Source organism: Esox lucius, chromosome 22, assembly GCF_011004845.1.
Source record: "Esox lucius isolate fEsoLuc1 chromosome 22, fEsoLuc1.pri, whole genome shotgun sequence".
NCBI classification, from domain to species: domain Eukaryota; kingdom Metazoa; phylum Chordata; class Actinopteri; order Esociformes; family Esocidae; genus Esox; species Esox lucius.
In genome coordinates, this window is record NC_047590.1 from 14,200,895 (window position 1) to 14,224,211 (window position 23,317).

A 23,317-nucleotide genomic window follows, 5' to 3' on the forward strand; every position below is an offset into this window, starting at 1 on the left:
AGATCAGCACCGCCACAGGATGAGGCTTTAAAGGATGGCGGATTCCCGTCGGTGAACAGCAGACTGGTCGTCGATAGTCAGCGATCAAAAACGCTTAACAAACCAGAGCGATTTTGATCCTATCGGGACAAACAATCATTACATCACACAATGCTCCTACTTTCTCACAGGAACTGACAGCATAGGGTCGAAATACATGAGAATCACAACCGAGTTCAGCCCATTCTTATACCTTACAGAACTGCAGGAATCCCGTAAAAGCACTATGGGTACGTGGGCCTAATCTGGCCTTCTAATTGCCCAGGTAGAAAAATCTACTGCTTTATAAAAAGTGACTAAGAGACTCATTTATGAGTAATGTCTATCATACACCAATCAACCATAACATTATGACAACCTGCCTAATATTGTGTGGGCCCCCTTTTGCCACCAAAACAGCCCTGACCCGTGGAGGCATGGACTCCACTAGACCTCTGAAGGTGTAGTGTGTTATCTGGCGCCAAGACGCTAGCAGCAGATAAAGTCATGCAAGTTGCAAGGTGGGGCCTCCATGGATCGGACTTGTTTGTCCAGCACATCCCACAGATGCACAATTGGATTGAGATCTGGGAAATTTCGAGGCCAAGTCAACACCTTGAACTCATTGTTGTGTTACTCAAACCATTCCTTAACCATTTTTGCTTTGTAGCAGGTCGCATTATCCTGCTGAAAGAGGCCAATGCCATCAGGGAATACCGTTGCCATGAAAGGGTGCACATGGTCTGCAACAATGCTTAGGTAGGTGGTACGTGTCAAAGTAACATCCACATGAATGGCAGGAGCCAAGGTTTCCCAGCAGAACATTGCCAAAAGCATCACACTGCCTCCACTGGCTTGCCTCCTTCCCATAATGCATCCTGGTGCCATGTGTTCTCCAGGAAAGCGACGCACACGCACACGGCCATGCACGTGGCCATTGTAGGCGCTGTCGGCAGTGGACAGGGATCAGCATGACTGGTCTGCGGCTACGCAGCCCCATACACAACAAACAGCAATGTTTTGTGTGTTCTGACACCTTTCTATCAGTAACATCATTAACTTTTTAAGCTATTTGAGCTACAGTAGCTCGTCTGTTGGATCGGACCACACGGGCCAGCCTTCACTCACCATGTGCATCAATGAGCTTTGGCCGCCCATGACTCTGTTGCCGGTTCACTGCTTTTCCTTGGACAACTTTTGATAGTTACTGACCACTGCAGACTGTTTTTGCGTTGCTCTGACCCAGTCGCCTAGCCATCACAATCTGGCCCTTGTTAAAGTCACTCAGATCCTTAAGCTTGTCCATTTTTCCTGCTTTTAACACATCAACTTTGAGGACCGAACGTCCACTTTCTGCCTAATATATCCCACCCACTGACAGGTGCCATGATAATGGGATTATCAATGTTATTCACTTCACCTGTCAGTGGTCATAATTTTATGGCTGATCGTTGTATATGGTACTGCTTGATGTACTGTGTATTTTATATGATGTACGTTTTATTGTATATTTTTCAAGGGAACTTGACTGATTGATCAAAGGGATACATACACTGTGGTTATGTCCCAAATGGTTAGGATTTGTTATGGTTGCTAAACCTTATTAAAAATATATACTGTAGTGCACTACTTTTGACCAGATATCTAAGTCCTAGTCAAAAGGACTTAAATATATATAGGAGAGTTTTTCCACATTATAATATGTTATGTCCATTTCCAAATCCAAAAATGTGGTGTTTCTCAGCACTGAGAAGTAGCAGTGAAGGGGTTCCTCTCTAAAAATATGAGTGTGTTGGACATGGAGCAGCACCAAGGTGGCACTATGGAATTAGTTCATTGCTCTCCGCCATCCTTCATTGCTCTCCGCCATCCCTCTTTTTTTGTTCCAAAGTAAATTAGCTTTTTCTTCACGAAGTACTGTCCAGGGGAATCCTACGGAAAAGGCTGGGCGGTGGGAGAAGATTTTCCTTTTGTTCCGAGAAATATTGAGGAAAATTGCGGCAAACAAAGGACGGTTCCACTGCGGTTGTTCCCCGGTGAATTGAGTGTTCCTTTTCCATTCAGGGCGTTAGTTCTTTCTGATTGGCTTTGGTTGCGTGCCGTGGTTGGATGGGGTGTGCGCGCCACACACATGCAACGCTCTTCAAGAAAGCGAAGCCAATGCGGGATTAGCTGCATTTGAGCCGAAATTTAGCAGGATTGTGGCACAGGATTGTGAAAGGTGGCCACGCCCGCAGCAAACCTGGCGCCGCATGGCCAACCCCGAAAAAAAAGATTTTAATTAAACACATTCAAGGCTTTCTAATCCTCCTCCCTGCCACCACAAGAGCACAACCTTTTTTTCCTCCATCTTTCCCAGCTTTCTTTTATTCAGCGGCCTTTCAAACTGTGGGGGAATTAGCTCGACTCATACATTTAGAAAGGCACAGCGATGGACAGTCAAAGAGACTTGGTTTTAAAAAACATAATCCAATCAGTTGGACTTTGGACTTTCCAATCAGCCTTAACAGCCAATACTGCTGTGCCTGCCAAAGTCACATGGCTATTAAATTGAGACCACACCCTCTTATAACTGGGGATGTGGCTGTGTTCAGAATTAACCAATCACATTCAAACTCATGTTAAATAGAAGTCATTACACACCTGCCATTATTTAAAGTGACTCTGATTAATCACAAATAAAGTACAGCTGTTCTAGTGGGATTTTCCTGACATTATCTTTGTTGCATCTAAGAGCAAAAGCCATGGTCCGCAGAGAGCTTCAAAAGCATCAGAGGGATCTCATTGTTGAAACATATCAGTCAGGTGAAGGGTACAAAAGAATTTCCAAAGCATTAGATATACCATGGAACACGGTGAAGACCGTCATCATCAAGTGGAGAAAATATGGCACAACAGAGACATTACTAAGAACTGGACGTCCCTCCAATATTGATGAAAAGATGAGAAGAAAACTGGTCAGGGAGGCTTCCAAGAGGCCTACAGCAACATTAAAGGAACTGCAGGAATATCTGGCAAGTACTGGCTGCATGCTACATGTGACAACAATCTGCCATATTCTTCATATGAATGGGCTATGGGGTAGGGTGGCAAGATGGAAGCCTTTTTATACAATGAAAAATATCCACCCTAGCTGAAGTTTTCAAAAACAAACATCAAGTCTCCCAAAAGCACGTGGGAAAATGTATTATGGTCTGATGAAATTCTTTTTTTTTTTTGCCATGAATCCAAAAGGTATGTTTGGCACGAAAACAACACTGCACATCATCCTAAGAACACCATACGAACAGTGAAGCATGGTGGTGGCAGCATCATGCTTTGGGGCATGGGTATTTTGGGTTCCAAATACCAGGCAATCTTGGCATCTTCAGGCGTCTATTAGAAAGCTGAAGATGAAGAGGAAGTTCACCTTTCAGCATGACAACGACCCAAAGCACACACCTAAATCCACAAAAGCATGGCTTCACCAGAAGAAGATTATCGTTTTGGAATGCCCCAGCCAGAGGCCAGACCTGAATCCAATTGAACATATGTGGGGTGATCTGAAAAGGGCTGTGCACAGGAGATGTCCTCGCAATCTGACAGATTTGGAGCGCTTTTGCAAAGAGGAGTGGGCAAATATTGCCACGTCAAGACATGCCATGCTAATAGACTCCTACCCTAAAAGACTGAGTGCTGTAATAAAATCAAATGGTGCTTCAACAAGGTATTAGTTTAAGGGTGTGCACACTTATGCAACCAGGTTATTGTGAGTTTAAAATGTTTCCCCCTCAAAGATTTCAAGTCTTTTTTAGATTTTTCAAATAATAATTTTCAAATATAGGTCACATTAAAGGTGGAAAAAGTTCTGAAATGATTTATCTTGGTCTCATTCTTTTACATCACAATAACCTGTCATTTTAACAGGGGTGTGTACACTTTTTATGTCCACTGTAGGCCTGGCTCTGAACCTCGTAGTGCTTTTGTGTGAGGACGCAGTCTACCATCTCCTGCCTCTCTACGTGATCACCAGCTTGGTTCTGACGGAGTACCCCATTATCCAGCTGCTCCCCCCCCGCCCCATTCTTCTTCAAAGGCTCAGTTTTGAGCTGTCTCTCCCGCTGACTTCAAAGCCCTCCTTCCGCAAACAGCACACAGAGGAGAATCGACAAGTGGGCATGACCGAGAAACACGTACATTGGGTTCCCCCTGGAACCGGCTTACCTGACACCGACACAGCTCACTCCCCCACTAAACTATTTCGGTTTTGGCTGGGCTATCTTTTAGCTCATGCTTGGAACCCGATATGGTCACTTGGAGCATACGTATTTAATTCTCTCAGCATGGTCAATATGGCGAGAAGCTTAAGCAGTAGTACTTCCTGTTATGTATGTATATCTGTTTTAGGTAGACCTCTAGCTAGAGAACACAGTTCCAAATAAAAAACAACATGCAGTCAATTCTGTTTCGAATACCTGTTACCCTGAGCAGAGTTTCATCAATCTGGTTTGACTCACCCATCATAGAGGTTGCAGGACGATACGCAGATGCGTCCTCGCCTGAAGAAGCGACAGGAGAGGCACTGGTCGGGGCCCGGTCCCCAACAACCGGCCTCCGAACACAGACGGTCACACACCATCTTCTGCTGGGCTGTGGAGCGCACACACAAGCACGGACACATGTTGTCATTTTGGACATAGGCAATGACAAGTAGAAAATGACAAAGTTGTTTACGACATCCCAACATGATGAGAACATGGATATTACGTGACCAGTATTGTGCGCTGATGCGGAATGTGAATGTAAACTGAATCAGTTGCATCTTCAAAAGTCTCTGTGTGGGCCTGTATGCATGTCTGCTTTCATCAGCATTCTCCTCATCTCTTTAATTCCAGGCTAGTTACAGAAGTGTAAAACGCCAGACGAGTCTCCCCGCTTTAACCTGTCGACTGCCCCAGCGAGTGACACTCATCCCTGGGGAGAGCGGTGCGCCAGTCCCCCTGTCCCCATTCACTTCCAGGTCTCGATGGTCGATGCTTGGATGAGAGACTAATGGTGAGGCCTCCTAAAGGGGCTATTGATCTCCAACGGCACACCACAACACTCATTAACACGATAACAACATCAACCAGGGCTTGGCGTTACAGGCGGAGGGAGCGAGGACAAATATCCCTTTGTCTCCTTTATACTCGGGCTCGGTTGCTATCTCATTCTCTCCTTCGCTCTGTCTTGATTGCTAAATTTCTTCTAACTCTCTCTCTCTGTCTAAGTTAATATCGCTCTCTCTCCATTTTCTTCCAGCTTTATCCCTCTGTCTTTTTTTTCTTTTTAGCAAAATGGAGCCCTGGTGGAGACAAAATTGAGTAATTCCCTCGTAGTGATCAAACTCCCCTCACTGTGCTTATATCAACAATTTAAGCGCCGGGTAATAAACTGCCCTGACATGGATGTCGAGTCCCTTTACACAAAATTGCACGAGCTTCTTTTTCATTCACCGCACGTTATTTCCCAATATGCACTTTGTTCATCAGAGAGCTGAGGAGATAGTCGGGTTTATTTTGTTTATTTAGAGCTGAAAGTCAAGTTTATTCAGTTAATACGGCGTAGGAAGTTGGAACATACAACACTATTGTGTTCACAACTGTTACACCTTATATTGTGTGTGTAGGCATGTATGGCGTACTCCACTCTGACTCGAAGTGTCGAACGCTCAAACAGTGCCGATTCCCGTATGCATGTGTGTGCGTGTGCGTTGACGCCGTCTCGTGTTTCTCTACGGCCGCCGGGGCGTCACTCACTGCATTCGCTGGGGGCGCGGTTGTTGCGTATGAGGACCTTCTGGTTGTTGGTGCGGAACAGGCTGGTCCAGTTCACGGTGTTGTAAAAACACAGGCGGCTGTTGTTGGTGATGTACACGTTGCCGGCGCTGATTTCGTCCAGGGACTGGAACTGCAGGGAGGAGATCCAGCGCTGCTTCAGAATCAGCAGGGAGATGCCGCTGTGGAGAGAGAGGGAGAACTGATGCTGTCTACCTGGCCATTTACGTAGTTTAAAGGGAAGACAAAACAAGGTAAAAGAAATAGCACAGTTCGTCATTCATGGCGAGATGTACAGTTGGGGTAAAGAGAAAGAGAGTGACAGAAGAGGGCATAGGGAAAGGGAAAGAAAGATGAGAGACTGATGAGAGAAGAGCAAGAGGACAGAGGATAACAATTAAGAGGAGAGGGGGGACAGAGGAGATTGAGACAGGAGAGTTCGAGAAAGGAGGGCGACGGGGAAAGAGAGGTGGGTGAGAGAAAAGGGACACGGGAGAGAGACAAACTGGAGAGAGAAAAGGGACACAGGGGAGAGAGACAAACTGGAGAGAGAAAAGGGACACAGGGGAGAGAGACAAACTGGAGAGAGAAAGAAATAAGGAGGGACAGTAGATGATCAAGGATAAATGGCAGAAAAACAACAGGAGTAAATGGAGGAGAGAGACCAACATCTCTAGAAAGTTCCCTTCACATGCGATCGTACTGAGATTGACAGGAACCTCAGTTCTCCACATGCAGAGTGGAACTACGAACTACTGTATCATTTAGGGAACAAGCCATGGCAACTCCTTTGACTCGTTTGACTCTACACTTTCCTTGGATCCGGCTTCGATCAACTAATGCAAAACAGTTATCAAAACAACATATTAATCAAAGGGCCTGCTAGGAGTATCAAAGGGCCCTTTTGGAGCCGGGGCCGTTATGGGGACCCTCAGATGAACATGCTGATCATTAGTGTGGAGAAGTTCAGAACACAGACAGAGTGGGGGGAAAAGAGAGAGAGAGAGTAGAAGAGAGAGGAGGAGAGACTGGGGAAGAGAGAGAGAAGGAAAGAGGATAGAGGAGTGAGAGGAAGAAAGACAACAGGGAGGGGAAGACATTGTGAGAAGGACAGCGGGGTGCATAGAAGTAGGAAGAAATGAACGAAGATGAGGAGGAGAGATGTGGAGAGAGTAGAAGAGAAGAAACAAATGTAAAACCAAGTTGTTTTAGTGTGGAATGTACCATCATACAAAGGGCCCATGTTGGTCTAGATAAAGGGCCCATGTTGGTCTAGATAACACATGGTTGTTTCATTTCATCATGAATATTGACTAGTCCTTTAAAACCCGATACAGGTTTTTTTTGTAACACTACTCCAATGGCACCCGAATGGTGGAACGGCCCACATTTGGTAATCTTAAGTGAAGTGATTCCTGAATTAGATGCTGTTACCTGTACAGTGACCTGCCACCGATGGTTTCCAGATTGGAGAACACACTGAGGTCTGTCATGTTTTCTGGCCAGGACTGGATATTGAGGAAACCTTGAAGAGCAATCGCAAAGCCAGTAAGTACCTCACACAAACACAGTCATGCACAGGTTTGTTTTTCTATTCCTGTGAACATTAGAAACACAGAAATCCATGTCCCAAGCCATAAACATAACCATTACCCTAACCTCAATAACATTTACCCTTTTTGCTTAACCTAGCCCTAATACCTTACATAGCCCTTAACCTAACTGCTAAAGCCTAAACCTATAAGTAACCCCTATTATACTTCAATGGTCAACAGTGTTAGTTCTTCCCTAAATCATACCTTTAAGCCGGATATCAACTTTATCTTATTGGGCTGGACTGCAAAAAAGATTCTCCATATTCTGTATCCCCTAGCCAATAATGTAACCCAAAACCCTCCTTTACCTAATCCTAACTGTAACCTCAATTACCAAACATTTATGCCTAAACCTAACCTGGTGCTCACACCTAACTCCAAACCTTGAAGTAACCCAAAGTTTAACAATAGCCCTCTAAATTTCACAATTAACCTAACCTCTAAGTATTTGTCAGAGTGGAGACTGTCAGGTTGTACTGTCTGGTCCCAAAGTTGTAAGCTCAGACCTGTGTCCCACACTTGCAGGGACACACTAATAACAACAACCCATTAAGTTAAATATCATGGTCTTCTGACTGTGCATTACTGCAGTGGGTGCAAATACTGGATCCACTTTGTCAAAAATAACTTTTGTACTGTTCACTTGATCAGTGAGGAAACAATAGAATTGGAATCAAAGCATAAAAACCCTGCCTTTTATTTCCCCATAGAGAGAGAAACTAAATGTTCTCCCTATTTGGATGGGAAAGATGCACTTCCATCGCTTTTATGTGATTCCTACATGGAGCCCATTTCTTAAGAGGAGATACATTGGGAAAAGACAATTTCAAGCTAATTAGCTAAATGAGCTCAATATCACCGGGCTTTATATAACTGGTTGTATGTGCCTTAACGATAGATGATATCAAATGCACCAGGGCGTGCACATACGTGTGCATGCGCACGTGCCTGCGTGCACATCAGAGTGGATGGTACCGGCTCTGCCTTGGAAAGAATGGTCATTGCTCATCCTTATTGCCCGGATTTTCATTATGAAAATGCAGTTTCACTCCATTAGCTATTTGGCTCAAGCGCAAGTCGCAGGGTTTAATATGACAAAAGGATTTATAAATGAGGTATAGCTCATCCCCTTTCCTACGATCCTAACAGACATTATCAGGACAATAAATACACACACTGAATATACACGTGAATAGGCAACACAGGCACAATAAACACACACACACACACAGCTCAAATCCAAATGCAATAATTCACCATCAAAGTCCAAAGACACTGCAGAATACACATTCCCTCTGACAGTCTGTCCTCTGTGTATGTCTACCAGCAGCTCAGTCTCTTGTGTGTGCCTGCGTGTGTGTGTGTTTATGCGTGTGTATGTGTGTGTGTGTGTGTGTGTGTCACCTGTGATCTCTCTCACTGTGCGAAACACACTGAGACGCTCCGGGTCCAAGGCCCCAATACCATGGTACATGTCCCTGTGGCCCATCAGAGGAAACAGAGGAGAGAGGAAGAGAATAAACAAGAGGGGTAGAGAGAAATAGAGATGGGGGGGGCAGAGAGTAAGAGAATGAGGGATAGCAAGAGAAGAGAAAGAAGTGCAAAGAGAGAGATGGAAGAATGAGGGGAAGAGAGACAACAAAGAGAGAACAGTGATTATGTTTTGTTTTAGACAACTCCCTTCGCTTCACCCTATGAATGTGTCTAAACGTGCCTAACATACCAAAAGAAACGAGTTTGACCTGTTTGACCTCTGACATATACCGCCAATGGTCTACGTGAATGAGAGGCTGTCCTTGAGGGTTGTGTCGGCGGAGGTGGGGGTGGCCACATCGTGTCTCAGGGCACCGAGGCAAAGGTCACGGGGTGAAATGAGTTCTGACAATCTCCTCCCGAAAGCCCGCCCCCACCACTTCCCTCCTCCCTCTTTTGGTTTCCCGTGGGCCTGGGTCCGCACGCCCGCCGATGGGTCGACATCTCAGAACAAATTAGCCGGGCCGTATTCAGAAGGGAGACCGCCCAGAGCTGGAAGGCCCCGACCGGCCTCCCTGGTCCCTGTCCATACTGAAAGCTCAGCGTTCTGACACAGCTTGTGCCTCTGTCTGACATCATCGCTAACAATGGAGGGCTCTGGGCGGAGGAGGGAAGGGGGGCGGCAATGTTGCTCTCAGCACTGCGCAACATACACTAACACTGAGGTCTGGGTTCTGATTGGGTAACGTCGCTAAGGTAGAAAACACGCATATTAATCCAACAGAACAAATATCATTTAGGCACATTCACATGACCTGGGAAGTCTGATGCCATCTAACTGAATGGATGAACTCTGTGATAACTTGCCGTGTTTGTTTTTTAGGTTTGTGGCCTGAGTTGGCCTCTCCGTTCACGCCTTGTTTTGTAATGCCGTGACCTGTAACCTCTGAGTGCCTAGACTGTCGATACTTTGTTTATGCCTTGTAACTTAAGCCTGTACCTTGCAATTTAATCATTCATTTTGCGATGTGAAGAAAATATATAGTGGCTTTGTAAAGTGTTCTGAATTTTCGATGGAATTAGTTGTGATATACACAGAATCTATCACTTTATTTTTCAACCTAGTCACACTACTTCAAAAACACGTATTTAGGCATTTGTACCAATTTATTGAAAATACAAAAATTGAAATAACTAATATATATATATAAGCATTCAGACCCTTTCCTCTATCTTTTGTAGAAGTGCTTTCAGCAGCGATCACTGCTTTGAGTTTTCATAGGTTTGCCTCTACCAGATTTGCACACCTGGATTTGGACTGTTTCTCACATTCTTCCTTGCAGATCCTCTTGAGTTCTGTTTGATTTGATTGGGGGTTTACAGCGACTTGCAAATATTGCAAAGATGTTAATTTGAGTTCAGGCTTTGGCTGGGCCACTCAAGGACATAAGCAGACTAGTCCTGAGGCCACTGCTGCTTTGTTCCTGTTCACGTTCTCACCGAGGTCCTCAATGTATTTTGCTCTGTTCACCTTTTCCACAATTCCGATTTGTCTCCCAGTCCGTGTCAGTGAGAAGCATCCCCATAGCATGATGCTCCCACCACCATGCTTCATGGTAGGGATGGAATTGGTTAGATGATTAGTGGCACCTTGTTTTTGTCCTCAGATGTAGCGCTTGTTATTAGGGCCTAATAGTAATAGTAGACCAGTGAATATCCTCATACGCTCAGAGTCCATTAAGTGCTGTTTGGCAAACTCCAGGTGGCATGTCATATGCATTTTCATGAGTTGCCTCCAACTAGCATAACCGAGGGACCTCCTCACGTAAAGCACCTCCTGGTATAGTTTCAACACAACCTGGCGGAATGTGACATTTAGCTGTGCCGCAGCCCTTATAGAAGCCTCAGCGCCCCTACTGAGTCACGTCACTGGAACAGACGCATGTGAAGTCAATCGCCACAGCCAATGGGCCTGCGTCACCTGTCCATCCGCAAGCAAGACGTGCAACACTACAACGGATGAGCATGCGTTGTCCGTCCATTTATTCCAGGCCCTCCCTGATCAAAAGATCTGCCCGCAGCAAGCCTCTCCACCATAAAGGTTGATTGATGTGAGTGCTGTAGAGATGGTTGTCCTTCAGGCAGGTTCTCCCATCTCTGCACGGAAACTCTGCGGCTCTGTTAAAGTGGCCATTATCAGTTCAGTCTATAATATTACGAAACGTGGAAAAAGTATCTGAATACTTTCCAAAGCAACTTATTTGCCTATTGTGTTTTAATACTCAGAGCCATTCCTTCTAGCCATTCACTGATTAATTTAGTTTGAAGCATATTCCGTAATCCTAAATTTTTATAGACTTTGTTCATTATTCCGCATTATCTCACAGAGGTCAAATAGGAGTAAATGCTCACCCTTTAATGCCGGTGATGAGGAAGATGAGATTGCCGTTGATTTTGGTGCAGTTTACAAACTTTTCAATGTTACTGGCGTCCACTGTCTGTGCTGCCTGAAGACTGCCCGTCCCTATGCCATCACAAACTGGAGCCAACACACATGCACATACATCATTGATATTTCAACACAAGACTCCCATCTGTTACTAAGGTTTATAAGCACACAAACAAATTGCCCTAACAGCCATTGTCCTAACAACAACCTTTGCATTTCTCCAACCCTGGTCAAGGTTGGATGCCTTCCAAAAGTGTTTTCCTTATAACATAATTAGCTGGTGCATTGGTACCCCCCCCCCGACCCCCAACACACACACACACACACACACACATTGGTGGGGCTTTTAAGGACGCAGACAATATGAGCCAATTCCCACCAGCTAATGAATTCATTACATCGGCATTAATTACACTTACAGGACGCTAGTGAAATTAAGTGTTTCTGACGCCGGCCCAGCGCGATGAATGCGGCTGGCATTAACTGGTGTAACCAATTTTTGATCATGATTTATACGAGCCAATTCAATATCTGAAATGTTAATTTGTTATCATTTCCCACAGTTCCTCTGGGCCATCCCTCATTAACCCGCCCGTCACCATGACGGTATAATCAAGGGATGTGGAATCGATAAAAAGGCCCATATTTCTGAGAACTGAGCCGAAGAAACAAAACTCTTCAGCATTTCAAAACCGGGAACTCAGGAATTAAATTGACATCAAATAGCGAGTGATTTAAAAAACAATATAACGGGTCTACCTTTTAGAAGGTTAAAGTAGAACATGCAGGTTTCGGTACATTTGGGGCCAGATGTTACTGGTTTAGGCCAGTGGGACTCAAACCTCTCCTCAAGGACCTCCAGAGATCCATGTTGTTTTACCTCTTAACTAGCACACCTTATTTACAATGGCTTAATGACTGGCCGACATGGTGAATCAATGGCGCCAGCTCTTGAACAGTTTGGGGAGCCCCTGGGGTCGATGTCACCGTTAGGGCTCAGTGTCTAAGTCAGTCTGATATTAGTACAAATAGGGGTTCAGATCTGGTTAAATCAGTTGCCAGGATCGGGGTTCTGTGTTTTGGCACCTTTGGGGCAGATGTGGGTGCAGGCGATGCACATCTTGATGCGGTTCTGCTCCACCTCCATCTTGTTGCTGGGACAAGCCCTCACACAGGAGCTGTGGTCCACCACAAAGTTATCTGGGAGACAAAATACCACTCTTTACTTACTCTTTACTCAACACTGTACACAAAGTCTTCCACAAGGCTGCGTATATATATATATATATATATATATATATATATATATATATATATATATAGTACCTGACAAAAGTGAGTACACACCTCACATTTTTATAAATATTTGATTATATCTTTTCATGTGACAACACTGAAGAAATGACACTTTGCTACAATGTAAAGTAGTGAGTGTACAGCTTGTATAACAGTGTAAATATGCTGTCCCCTCAAAAGTGTGCTCTGGACAAGTGTGCTCTGGATCAGTGTATAAGACAGCGTATTCCAGGTCCTGTCAATATCCAGCAACTTCAAACAGCCATTGAAGAGGAGTGGACCAACATTCCACAGGCCACAATCAACAACCTGATCAACTCTATGCGAAGGAGATTTGTGGCACTGCGTGAGGCAAATGGTGGTCACACCAGACACTGACTGGTTTTCGGACCCCCCCGGACTCTCCCAATACAGTGAAACTGCACATTTTAGAGTGGCCTTTTATTGTGGCACACCTGTGCAATAATCATGCTTGATATACCACACCTGTGAGGTGGATTATCTCTGCAAAGGAGAAGTGCTCACTAACACAGATTTAGACAGATTTGTCAACAATATTTGAGAGAAATAGGCCTTTTGTGTACATAGAGAAAGTCTTAGATCTTTGAGTTCAGCTCATGATAAATGGGGGCAAAAACAAAAGTGTTGCATTAAATACAAATATAAATTTGTTCAGTATATATATATATATATATATATATATATATATATATATATATATATGTATATATATATATATTGTTGTGTATTCTGGCTGTGACCTGAATTGTAGATCATCAGTCACGAAGGTTCTAAAAAATGTCACTGACTCAAGTGCGGAACATTCCGGTCTCTATTCTTAGTTGCTGTCTTGTAACTGACACTTGCTGGGTGTGAGTAAACCAAACCGTTATGCCACAGGCGTAGGGACAAGGGACCAGATCTTACGGGGACACTTCTCCACACAGAAGGATCCGTAGGTGTACTTGGCCCGTGGGTTGTTCTCCAGCTGGAACGTGGTGGGGTTGTAAACAAAGGGCTGCGGGCATTGGGTCACACACGCCCCAGTGTCGTTGAAGTTGGTGCATGCCTGGAGGGGAAACAAAGACAGTCACTCAGTACCGGTGTGTTTGCAGTCTTTTCAAAAGATCCTTAGTACCGTACGACAATGTTCCCTTTGTGTTTTTTTCGCCTTCTACCCAAACCCTGGAAAGGGAAAGTATCGGTCTGTGAGAATGCTGTGTTTGGTAGGGGTTCCCGTGAAAGTAGCTCACTAACAACCTTTTTTTCGCGGGGTGAACTAAAGGCTACTACACATACTACAGTGTACGAAATCAATCCCTGAAGCGCACAAGGACACCCTAGTATTATAACCGTCTGCTACATGGTAGCACATTTATATTGAGGTCAAATTTCTCTGTTTCAGTTCATTTGTGGTTTTGAACACGGCAAACAGGAGTCAAATATGAGTCGCATTGGAGACATTGATTCAAAGCCTGAGGTAAATGGTGAATTTTTCTCATAAAACTCTTGACTGATCTGTCGTCAGTGCTGGCGACCTGTAATACAGTTGCGACTCGTAATTGAATTAGATAAGGCTGTGAGTAACAACCGCAATATTGCTCTGCCGGTAGAAAACCTACATTTATTAAATGAACAGAAAATGTTAGGTGATAAAAGATCATAATTAAAATAATAAATTAGCCATTTTGCTATTTTTTTCATCAAGAGAGGAGACAGTAGACTTCGACAGCCCATTAAACACACAGAGATTTATCTTTCAGTAACTGGGGAATTAGAGACAATTGTGTGAATTCTCCTCGTGTTGGAAATGTGTGCGCAGGGAACGACTGTACGCGTGCGTTAGTGTGTAAACCAGTCTCCCACGTACGAAGCAGTCGGTGTCCTTGGGTCCGGAGCAACCTCCGGCACACTCTCTGTGGCAGCAGTCACTGACGTAGGGGCCAAAGCAGCGGCCATCACACTGCTCAGCGCACACCGTCTTGGTCACTGTGAAGGAAGTGAAGGGTTCAGAACACGCACACCAGTGTACACACACACACACACACACACACACAAGTTATGTACCATAAGTTATAGCCCCCCATAAACAATCCTTGATATGGAATCTGGTCATTGCTAAATCAATCCCTACACCCTTCTTTTATGACAGCGGTTTTATAACCTGCTGAGATGAGAGGAAGTGCACGTACGTACGCACGCACACACGCAACCCCGCCCACCCGCCCACCCACCACAATTCCACACAGAGGCGTAATAATTCTGGGTTGACAAAGCCTGGTGTTTAAGCGCTCACTTTCTTTCTTTCTGTGTGGGAACATAATGAAGTAGTAAAGCAGGTCTATTCTTCTGTCTGAGCGATGGCAGAGGAAAGACCAATCATTCTGTGGTCGTATGACGCCCGGAGCACACGCTATAATTACACAGACAACTGCTAGTGAACTCCTCAGCTGATTGATCCCTTTGTTTTTCTCCCTCTTTTGCTCTTCTCCTCTTTCCCTCGATCACGCCGTCGTTGCTCGCAAGCCTCTGTATTTTACGTCTCGTTTTGTGTGTTTGTTTGTGTGTGTGTGTGTGTGTACTTACAGCTTTGGCACTGATCCTCCTGATGACCCCAGCAGCGTCCATTACAGGAGCGGTGACATCGTTTGCCTGCGGACCAAACAAAGTCATCAGGTGACCCCCCCCACGTGCACACTTCTACCTACACACATCCACCCGTCACCTCCCAAACCATACTGTCCTCTACCTACACACATCCACCCGTCACCTCCCAAACCATACTGTCCTCTACCTACACACATCCACCCGTCACCTCCCAAACCATACTGTCCTCTACCTACACACATCCACCCGTCACCTCCCAAACCATACTGTCCTCTATCTACACACATCCACCTGTCACCTCCCAAACCATACTGTCCTCTACCTACACACATCCACCTGTCACCTCCCAAACCATACTGTCCTCTATCTACACACATCCACCCGTCACCTCCCAAACCATACTGTCCTCTAGCTACACATATCCACCCGTCACCTCCCAAACCATACTGTCCTCTACCTACACACATCCACCCGTCACCTCCCAAACCATACTGTCCTCTATCTACACACATCCACCTGTCACCTCCCAAACCATACTGTCCTCTACCTACACACATCCACCTGTCACCTCCCAAACCATACTGTCCTCTATCTACACACATCCACCCGTCACCTCCCAAACCATACTGTCCTCTACCTACACACATCCACCCGTCACCTCCCAAACCATACTGTCCTCTAGCTACACACATCCACCCGTCACCTCCCAAACCATACTGTCCTCTACCTACACACATCCACCCGTCACCTCCCAAACTATACTGTCCTCTACCTACACACATCCACCCGTACGATCCCCAGTTCGAGACATCTTTTCGTTTTGACCTGACAAAAACTGCCATGCCAGCCCGCCGCAAATGAGCGCGACCAGGCCTGTCACTGCCGGATTTTAATTGTTGCCGTGGTAATTACACACTGAATTGGAGGGTGGTGTGGAGTGGCAGCACGAGTCGTTGCCTGGCTGTGAAACGCCCTGCTCGCAAGTTATTTGGTTAAACAGCAACTCAATCTGGCAACAACAGTTCCCACACAAGAGCCGCTCCTGTTTCTCATCCATTCTTATCCTCTCAACCCCGCCCCCCCCACCCCACACACACACACACACACACACACACACACACATAGTCCCTTACCCACCTCCTATTCTTCATTCAACATCTCAAAGCAGACATGTTATGAAGGACGAGTTATTTTGCCGAGAAATGTCACACACTCAAAACGCTGGGTGACAATTTGTGGGCATAGGTGCTGTTTAAAGTGGCCACTCTGACATTCAATGACATTCTCCAGGCTAATACTAAATGCATGACATGCCCTCACTCTTTGTTTTTGGCACACAATACAATCTAGGGGGAAAACAAATGTTAAAATGTGGAGAAGACTTGAGGCTGTCGTTTATGACACACAATAGCCGGCGGCCATATTGGTTTATTCCAAATGTGTCCGGAACCCGTGGGACGCGAGGAAACTGGACGTAGGGACGTACTATAGGAGGGACCAGGGGAGTAAGCGGTCCAGTTTCAACGAGCTAGCTGTCAGCTTTAGTGAGCTTTAACTGCAGCCGAGGGAGCTGAAACACAAACCAGCTACCACTTTCTACCCTGATCCAGGTTGATACTTGACCTCCAGCCAAAGCATGGAAGGAGATATGCATAAAAACACAATTTTCACAGTTAAACCTGACAACTTTGTAAACGCAGTGTGTGCGTGCTGTGTGCCAGGGTTTGGTCAGACAGGCACCTCTCAAGACAGCATTCTGCCACCCCCCCCCCGGGACATTATTTTGGTTCATCCCAGCACTCACATCCAAGCCCGCTGTTGTTGGAGGACGGTACAACCAGGAGCTCCGCCTGGGGACTCTTGATGATGTCGCGCCAGTGGATGGTGTCGGCGTGGCACAGGAATTTGTTCTGGTCCACATAAACACCCCCGTTGAGGATTTCTGTCAGGAGAAAGACAGAAACACATCTAGGTTTTCATCTTGTCTGCATGCATGTATGAAAGTGTGCATGTATTAAATAAACAGTACATTGGTACTGTACAAAAATGTCACTAGCAACCACTCCTTAATATGCCATTTAATTCTTCATTTTGAATCCCTGCATAACATGGTGACTCGGTGTGAAATGGTAAATGTGTCTTGTAGCCTTTTGACCTCTATTTTCCCCCCATATTTCAAGGTATGCAATTTGTTATTATTCAGGGCTTCCATGTGGAGGGGTGGTCCAACCTTTTGTAGTGAAAAAAGCCTTGACTGTGTGGAAAGCTGATGAGTGGCTGTAAAGCCCCCTGTGCAAGGTTACTGAAGTCTTGTCCTAGAAGCCGAAAACCCTTTCAGTTTTCATCCTCTCCTTTTAATTAGGGACCGATTCAGACCTAATCTAATTCCATATCAGGTTAAATGGCCGTGCTCAAATACAGAAGTTTCATCCGGTTCCAGTGGTGCTTCATCTGTTTTGTTACTTGAATCTACAAAGCTTTCCCTCTCTTTAAAAATAAATGTTTACCTCACACTCAGACGTTTTTCTTTTTAAACACAATATATTTTCCCTGACCTTTTGACCTTTCTAAAAGAAGGATATACAGAGGACATATACACAAAGCAAAAATAATAGGTTGTTGGGTCAAACCACTACTTATGGTCTTTCACTAATCACAATAATACAATATGTTCCTTATGAAGGGCTATTCTTTCACCAGATGTCTGCTTAGAGAATGATAACAATTGATAATCCCCTACACACTTCAAATCAGGGATTTGGTCACAGACACTGCACAGGAAACGACATGTGAGTAATTTCCCTTTGTGATCCATATCCAAAGAACTGTTTGAAATGACAATGTGAATGTGTGCGTATGTGTGTGCGCGTATGTGTGTGTGTGGTGTGAACATTTGCGTGTGTGTGCGCGTGTGTGTGCACGTGTGTGTGTGTGTGTGCGCAGATGTAGGCTATCTAATAGTGTGTGCAAGCATTCAAGTTCATCTGCGCATGTGTCTGTATCATCTATAAAAAAAAACTAGTTCCTGGAACACCCTTGTTACAGTTAATGAAAATAATCAGCAGTTTTAATCCAGATTGAGCCAGATTAGGGAACATGCTCAAACAGTATTATACAGTTCAATCTCTGAACAGATTAGTTGCACACAAATATCTGATATTCACAGCCGAGGGGCCACTGGTGGAAGCTAATCATAATGACGGAAATGGCATGATTAAAAGAAGGAACTCTGCCGTGGAAAAAGATATTATCCATTTTTCTGCAAATTATTTCACGTCCTGCCGATTTTGCTCGCTGGGAATAGTCAATCATTACAATTCCATTGGCTAACATCAAACTATACAAAGGAGGGGGTTATCGAAGTGTGCTTTTCTTTGAATAACTGGATTACTGTAAGAATAGAATATTCTGTACCTTTTCAGAGGGTATAAATGTGTTCCTCTGAACATGTCACATTGTGTCATGTTCCCCATATGTCCTTAGGACGAACATTGTTTGCTGGGAATATTTTCCATTTACCAGTAGGATACTGTCAGAGCCCTCTATGCCCTCAGAGAGGGCCTAAGGATAGATACAAATCTGCATATTTTTATATTTTATAATTAGCAAATTTGTTTTCATTGTTTTAATGCAAACAAATTTGTCTTAATTGTAAGGATCTTCCTATTGAATCCATCCAACACCTATCTTCAGTTGGTGTTGGAAAAGGAAGGGTTAATATCCAAAAGAAAAACAATATCCAATCAGAATTTTTCTTTGGTAGTATCTTGGTAGAAATGATCTAACTGTGCTCAACACTCATTGGCTAGGCCCTCAGCCTTTGCTTAGAAGGCACCAGCCAACATCATCGACATTGACTTCAATTAGAACAGCAATTTGGAATGACAGTAGAATCAACCAATCAAAGAAATGTAATAGGTTGGACAGTTGTATGACGCATCAAGGCGTCAATCCAGAGGGCCTAAGTATACGTCTCTAATTCAGAACCTTATCTAATGCGAGCCTTATCTTGTTTTCTCACGCTTGAGCCTAGCTAACTGGCTAGCTTTTTGCAGTGAGTGTAGATGAGGATGGGGATGGCCGGACTTTCAGCCCTGGCTTTGATCTCAATCAAAAAATTACTTATTTCAGATTTTACATTTCATAAAGAAGGACAGGACGTTTTTAAATGATAATCATAAAGGTGAGTGGACTTTTTGTTTCTCCATCTACCGCTTGCTTTCTGTTGCTACCTCATTTATATAACTTTGAATGCAATGCGTAAAATATTATTTCAACTTCAGATCACTGGAAGTGCGGTAAAAACAAAGGTAATGACATTGCAGTTGGAATTACTGGGTAAATGACGTTTCTTGTTGTGGTGCATTTTCTTTATTGTTGCTTGATGGACGTCAAAAACAGTACAACTGTTTTCTTTCTGACAGCATTTACTGTCTGTGATCTTGAAACAATGTGAGCAGTTGTGTGGTTGAATTTATCCCACTTCTATTTGAGCTAATGTTTCTTTGAAATGACAACCGTATTTTCTTCTATCGATATTTGCAACCATTGTGTACATTTGCTGCTTCTGTGAACCACAGCCGAGGCGTGGCATAGGACCGTTTGACTCTGTCATCAAAGAATTGCTTCTCCTACATAGGTCTGCAAAAGAAAGGTCATGCTCTGTATACACAGGCATGTATACACAGGGATCCGAGTTCTCTATCTATATGTATGACGTCAGATCTTTTTCCGCTACTGAGGGCCTAGCTCCAGTAGTCACGGTTCGCCACTGCCATTTCCAGTTGTGGAAACAACGGGCAGAATACATCCTCCATAGATGATTTTGTAAAGGACATTGTCCAGAATGCTGAGAAAAGCCACGTTGGTGGTCTCTTAAGCTTGTCTAAAAGCAACCATGGTCCAACCGGGTGAGGATGACGAAGAGACACACTGGACCACTCCGAAGACATATCCAACGGAATGCCAAAAAAGTATCATCTTAATTTATGGAAAACAAAAATCAACGTTGGTGAGATTCACTTTCAGAGAATGAGCTCTGAAAGTGATGACCGCCCCGGTCAATTCTGGACCCGGGACGGTAACTCCTGGCGAGTTGACGGGGCAGTTTCGGAGGGTAGTTCGTTAACGGCCGTCAAGCCCCCCCACCCACCCGCCGTTTCGATCTTTCCGTCAGAGTGCGAGATCTACAGCGGGCCCGTCTTTGGGGTGAGCGCCTCCTCATACCACCCGAGGTGATTCATGAGATAGTCATAAAACCTATCGCCTTGGGGAGAGAATGGAAAGATGGGTCAAGGGAAGTGAGAGATGGTAGGAAACATGGAGTGAAATAGGGAAGGAAGGAGAGAAAGAGAGAGAGTGAGTGAGGAAACGTCTTGACCACCAGTACCTGCCCGGCTGTGACCATTCATTCACCGTCAGCATGGATGTTTTTTGTCCATTACCACACGGCTGGTTGACTGACAAGGACATTGAGCTGCTGCATCCTACGTGACCCATCTGAGGTCAATAGCGATCTATGAGTGGCAGGTGGTTAGAGAAGTCGACCGCGAGAGTGAATCAACACTCGATGTTTTTCTCGGATCCTGGCTAATTGAAAGTTGTAAGCCCATGGACATTAAACCCTTCAAAGGACATTATTAGAACGACAAATCACTTCCAACCACTCGTTTTCTTGAGAAATCCCAGAATGCAACATTAAGATGTTTTTAATGATCGTGTTCTTTGTGTATGTGGCTATGTGACATGTCTTCGTTTGAATCATGTTATGGGGTGTAAACTGCCAGCTTACAGCTTTGCCTTCAAAGGAACTCATTACCATGCTAAATGACGCATGTTATTGTAAAGTTGTATTTTTTGTAGTTTCTTTTTTTTTTAAATAACTCCGTGGTGCTACACATCAGTGGCTATCTTTGATGTCTGCTGCTGAGAGACTGCTCTAGGCATTGACTGTACACCCACTAGGCACATTTCTGACGTCACATCCACTCAGCAACTGCACGTTCTGGTTGATATTTAGTAGAGTCGTCGACCAGACGTCAACCCAGCGAAAGTGAAACGTCCGGGGTCTGACAGCAAGGGAGTCGAAGGGCCCGCAACGGTTAAAGGAAAACACTCACTGACCTAGTTTTGCGTCAATACACTAATCACTGCACACTCCAACTCCAGTTCTTCGTATTTTCTCTGTTTCTCAAGGAACAAGCGTCGTCCCTGCTGACCACTCATTTCCTAGCGCTTCTTATCTCACTTCCGTTCTAAATGACAACCTATTCCCTGATACAAGACCACCATTCTGAAAAAGTAGGACACTATGGAGAGATGGGGGTGGCGTTTGGGGTGCACCCACTGTTTTAATTTGGCTGATGAACATGGTTGGATGGCGATGACAAACGCCCCAGTGATTTGTCCTGTATGTGCTTGCACTTATTGTTCCCAAGTTCGGAGGGATGCGTGGCATGTTTCTACATTGTAGTTAGCTTGATAAAGGCCTGTCATCAGCATTTTTATCAGGATCCGTCCCTCTGTATCCCTCGCTTGATTTTTCAGAGTCGTTTCTCACCCTCTGTGATGAGGCCGATTGCTGAGCACGGGGAACGGCGAATGGGAAAGATTGTTCATTTCCACGGCTGAGAGATCGCTCTCTGTCTTTCAGGTTCTCGTAGACACAGTACAAGAGTGGGAGTGTGCACATACACACCAACTCACATATGTTTTCAGTTTTACCATCCATGAGGGGACCCCGACCCTAAACCTAACCTCAGGAACCTTACCTTAACCATAAAACCTAAAACCTTACCCTAAACATAACCCTTACCCCAATTGTAAATTTACCCTAAACCTAACCCATAAAAAGCTTTTTTGGTCATGTCCCCACAGCGTCAATTTTTTTTTGTATTAGTATCCTTGAAGTGAGCAAAAGTTCTGCGCACACACACACAACCATTGTACGCACACACCCACACACACCTCCTCCCCAACACACATGCACACACCAGAGCACAGCCAGCCACCCATCGACACACCACTTTATGCTGGTTTCATCAACCCAACAAAGCCAAAGCATTTTGTAGGCATAGCTCAAGACTTAAGCCACAGCTTTACCTTTTAAATCCTTCCTTTTAAGTGCCTATTAATCATCCCTGCTCATCGGAGAGAACATTCAATGCCCCGAGGAACTACCTTGCACTTTCTCCCAAAATATTAATGAGGGGACCAAGAAAGGGCTTCTTAAGTAAAAACACTGACAGCGCCGGCTGAGGTAATAGAATTGAAAAGAATGAAGGCACGTGTGGAGACAGGGGGAAAGAAGTGGAGCGTGTGGAGGTGACGGTATTGTGACAGCTGGCAATACCGTGGTGAGTTTGAGGGGGCGGGCTGACGGGCGAGAGCGGGAAACAAATTGACTTCATTTTTTAGAGCGCAACCTCCTTAGGAGAGTCCAATAGGCCTTATGGTACTGAACTGCTAACAAATAAGTGACGCGGAGAAGGAGAATGATCGTCCGTTATCCTGGCTCCAGGGCTCAGCGCATTGAGAGGAATATTTTCTATTTTACAGGGTTTGCACGGTGCTCAAGGAAGGGTTGGCCTACTCTGGTGGTGGTCAACTTAGAGGATTTATCTGTCCAGCCGACTTTGGGGAAAGAATGTAACAAAATGTGCTTTGAGTGGAAATACTGCATCACTTCATTGGTTTGACAAATCATGTTCTGGCTACACCATTGACAGCCATACATAATGAGACTTAAGTACGAGCCGAAATATTAATATTGAAAACTTTGAAGTGGTCTATAAATATATAAACCTTCTTAGTCCTACTTCTACACAATATGTACAACCTTACATTACCAGTAGTGTCTGAATCTTCAAAAGGACAGGGGAAAACTCCCAGTAAGACTGCCTTCTTCTCAGAGCGGCAAATATACAGAATGGGAGTGTTGTGTTGGTTCAACTCCAAGCAACTGTCCACAAAGTCAGGGGAAGGGCCACAAACAGTGTGGGAGTGGAATCCGACCGAACCGTCTGCCTGCGTTACAAACGCAAAGTGGTCAGAAGAGGTCAAAAGGATTGCTCTAGAATAAAAGG

The 23,317-nt window shown here is 44.7% G+C and overlaps 1 protein-coding gene across 2 annotated transcripts in view; it reads right to left on the reverse strand.

The window, feature by feature from the left end:
- Positions 1-23,317, reverse strand: part of LOC105023139 (receptor tyrosine-protein kinase erbB-4) — a 238,158-nt gene that overhangs the window by 44,519 nt on the left and 170,322 nt on the right. For both annotated transcript variants that reach the window (XM_029116654.2, XM_029116653.2), the window contains exons 4-13: positions 17,038-17,175; positions 15,213-15,278; positions 14,497-14,615; positions 13,554-13,695; positions 12,417-12,530; positions 11,294-11,420; positions 8,813-8,886; positions 7,248-7,338; positions 5,796-5,995; positions 4,515-4,647 (exon numbers count right to left, since the gene is read on the reverse strand). In XM_029116654.2, the coding sequence (XP_028972487.2) occupies positions 4,515-4,647; positions 5,796-5,995; positions 7,248-7,338; positions 8,813-8,886; positions 11,294-11,420; positions 12,417-12,530; positions 13,554-13,695; positions 14,497-14,615; positions 15,213-15,278; positions 17,038-17,175 (1,204 nt within the window). The remainder of the gene's footprint in view (positions 1-4,514; positions 4,648-5,795; positions 5,996-7,247; positions 7,339-8,812; positions 8,887-11,293; positions 11,421-12,416; positions 12,531-13,553; positions 13,696-14,496; positions 14,616-15,212; positions 15,279-17,037; positions 17,176-23,317) is intronic.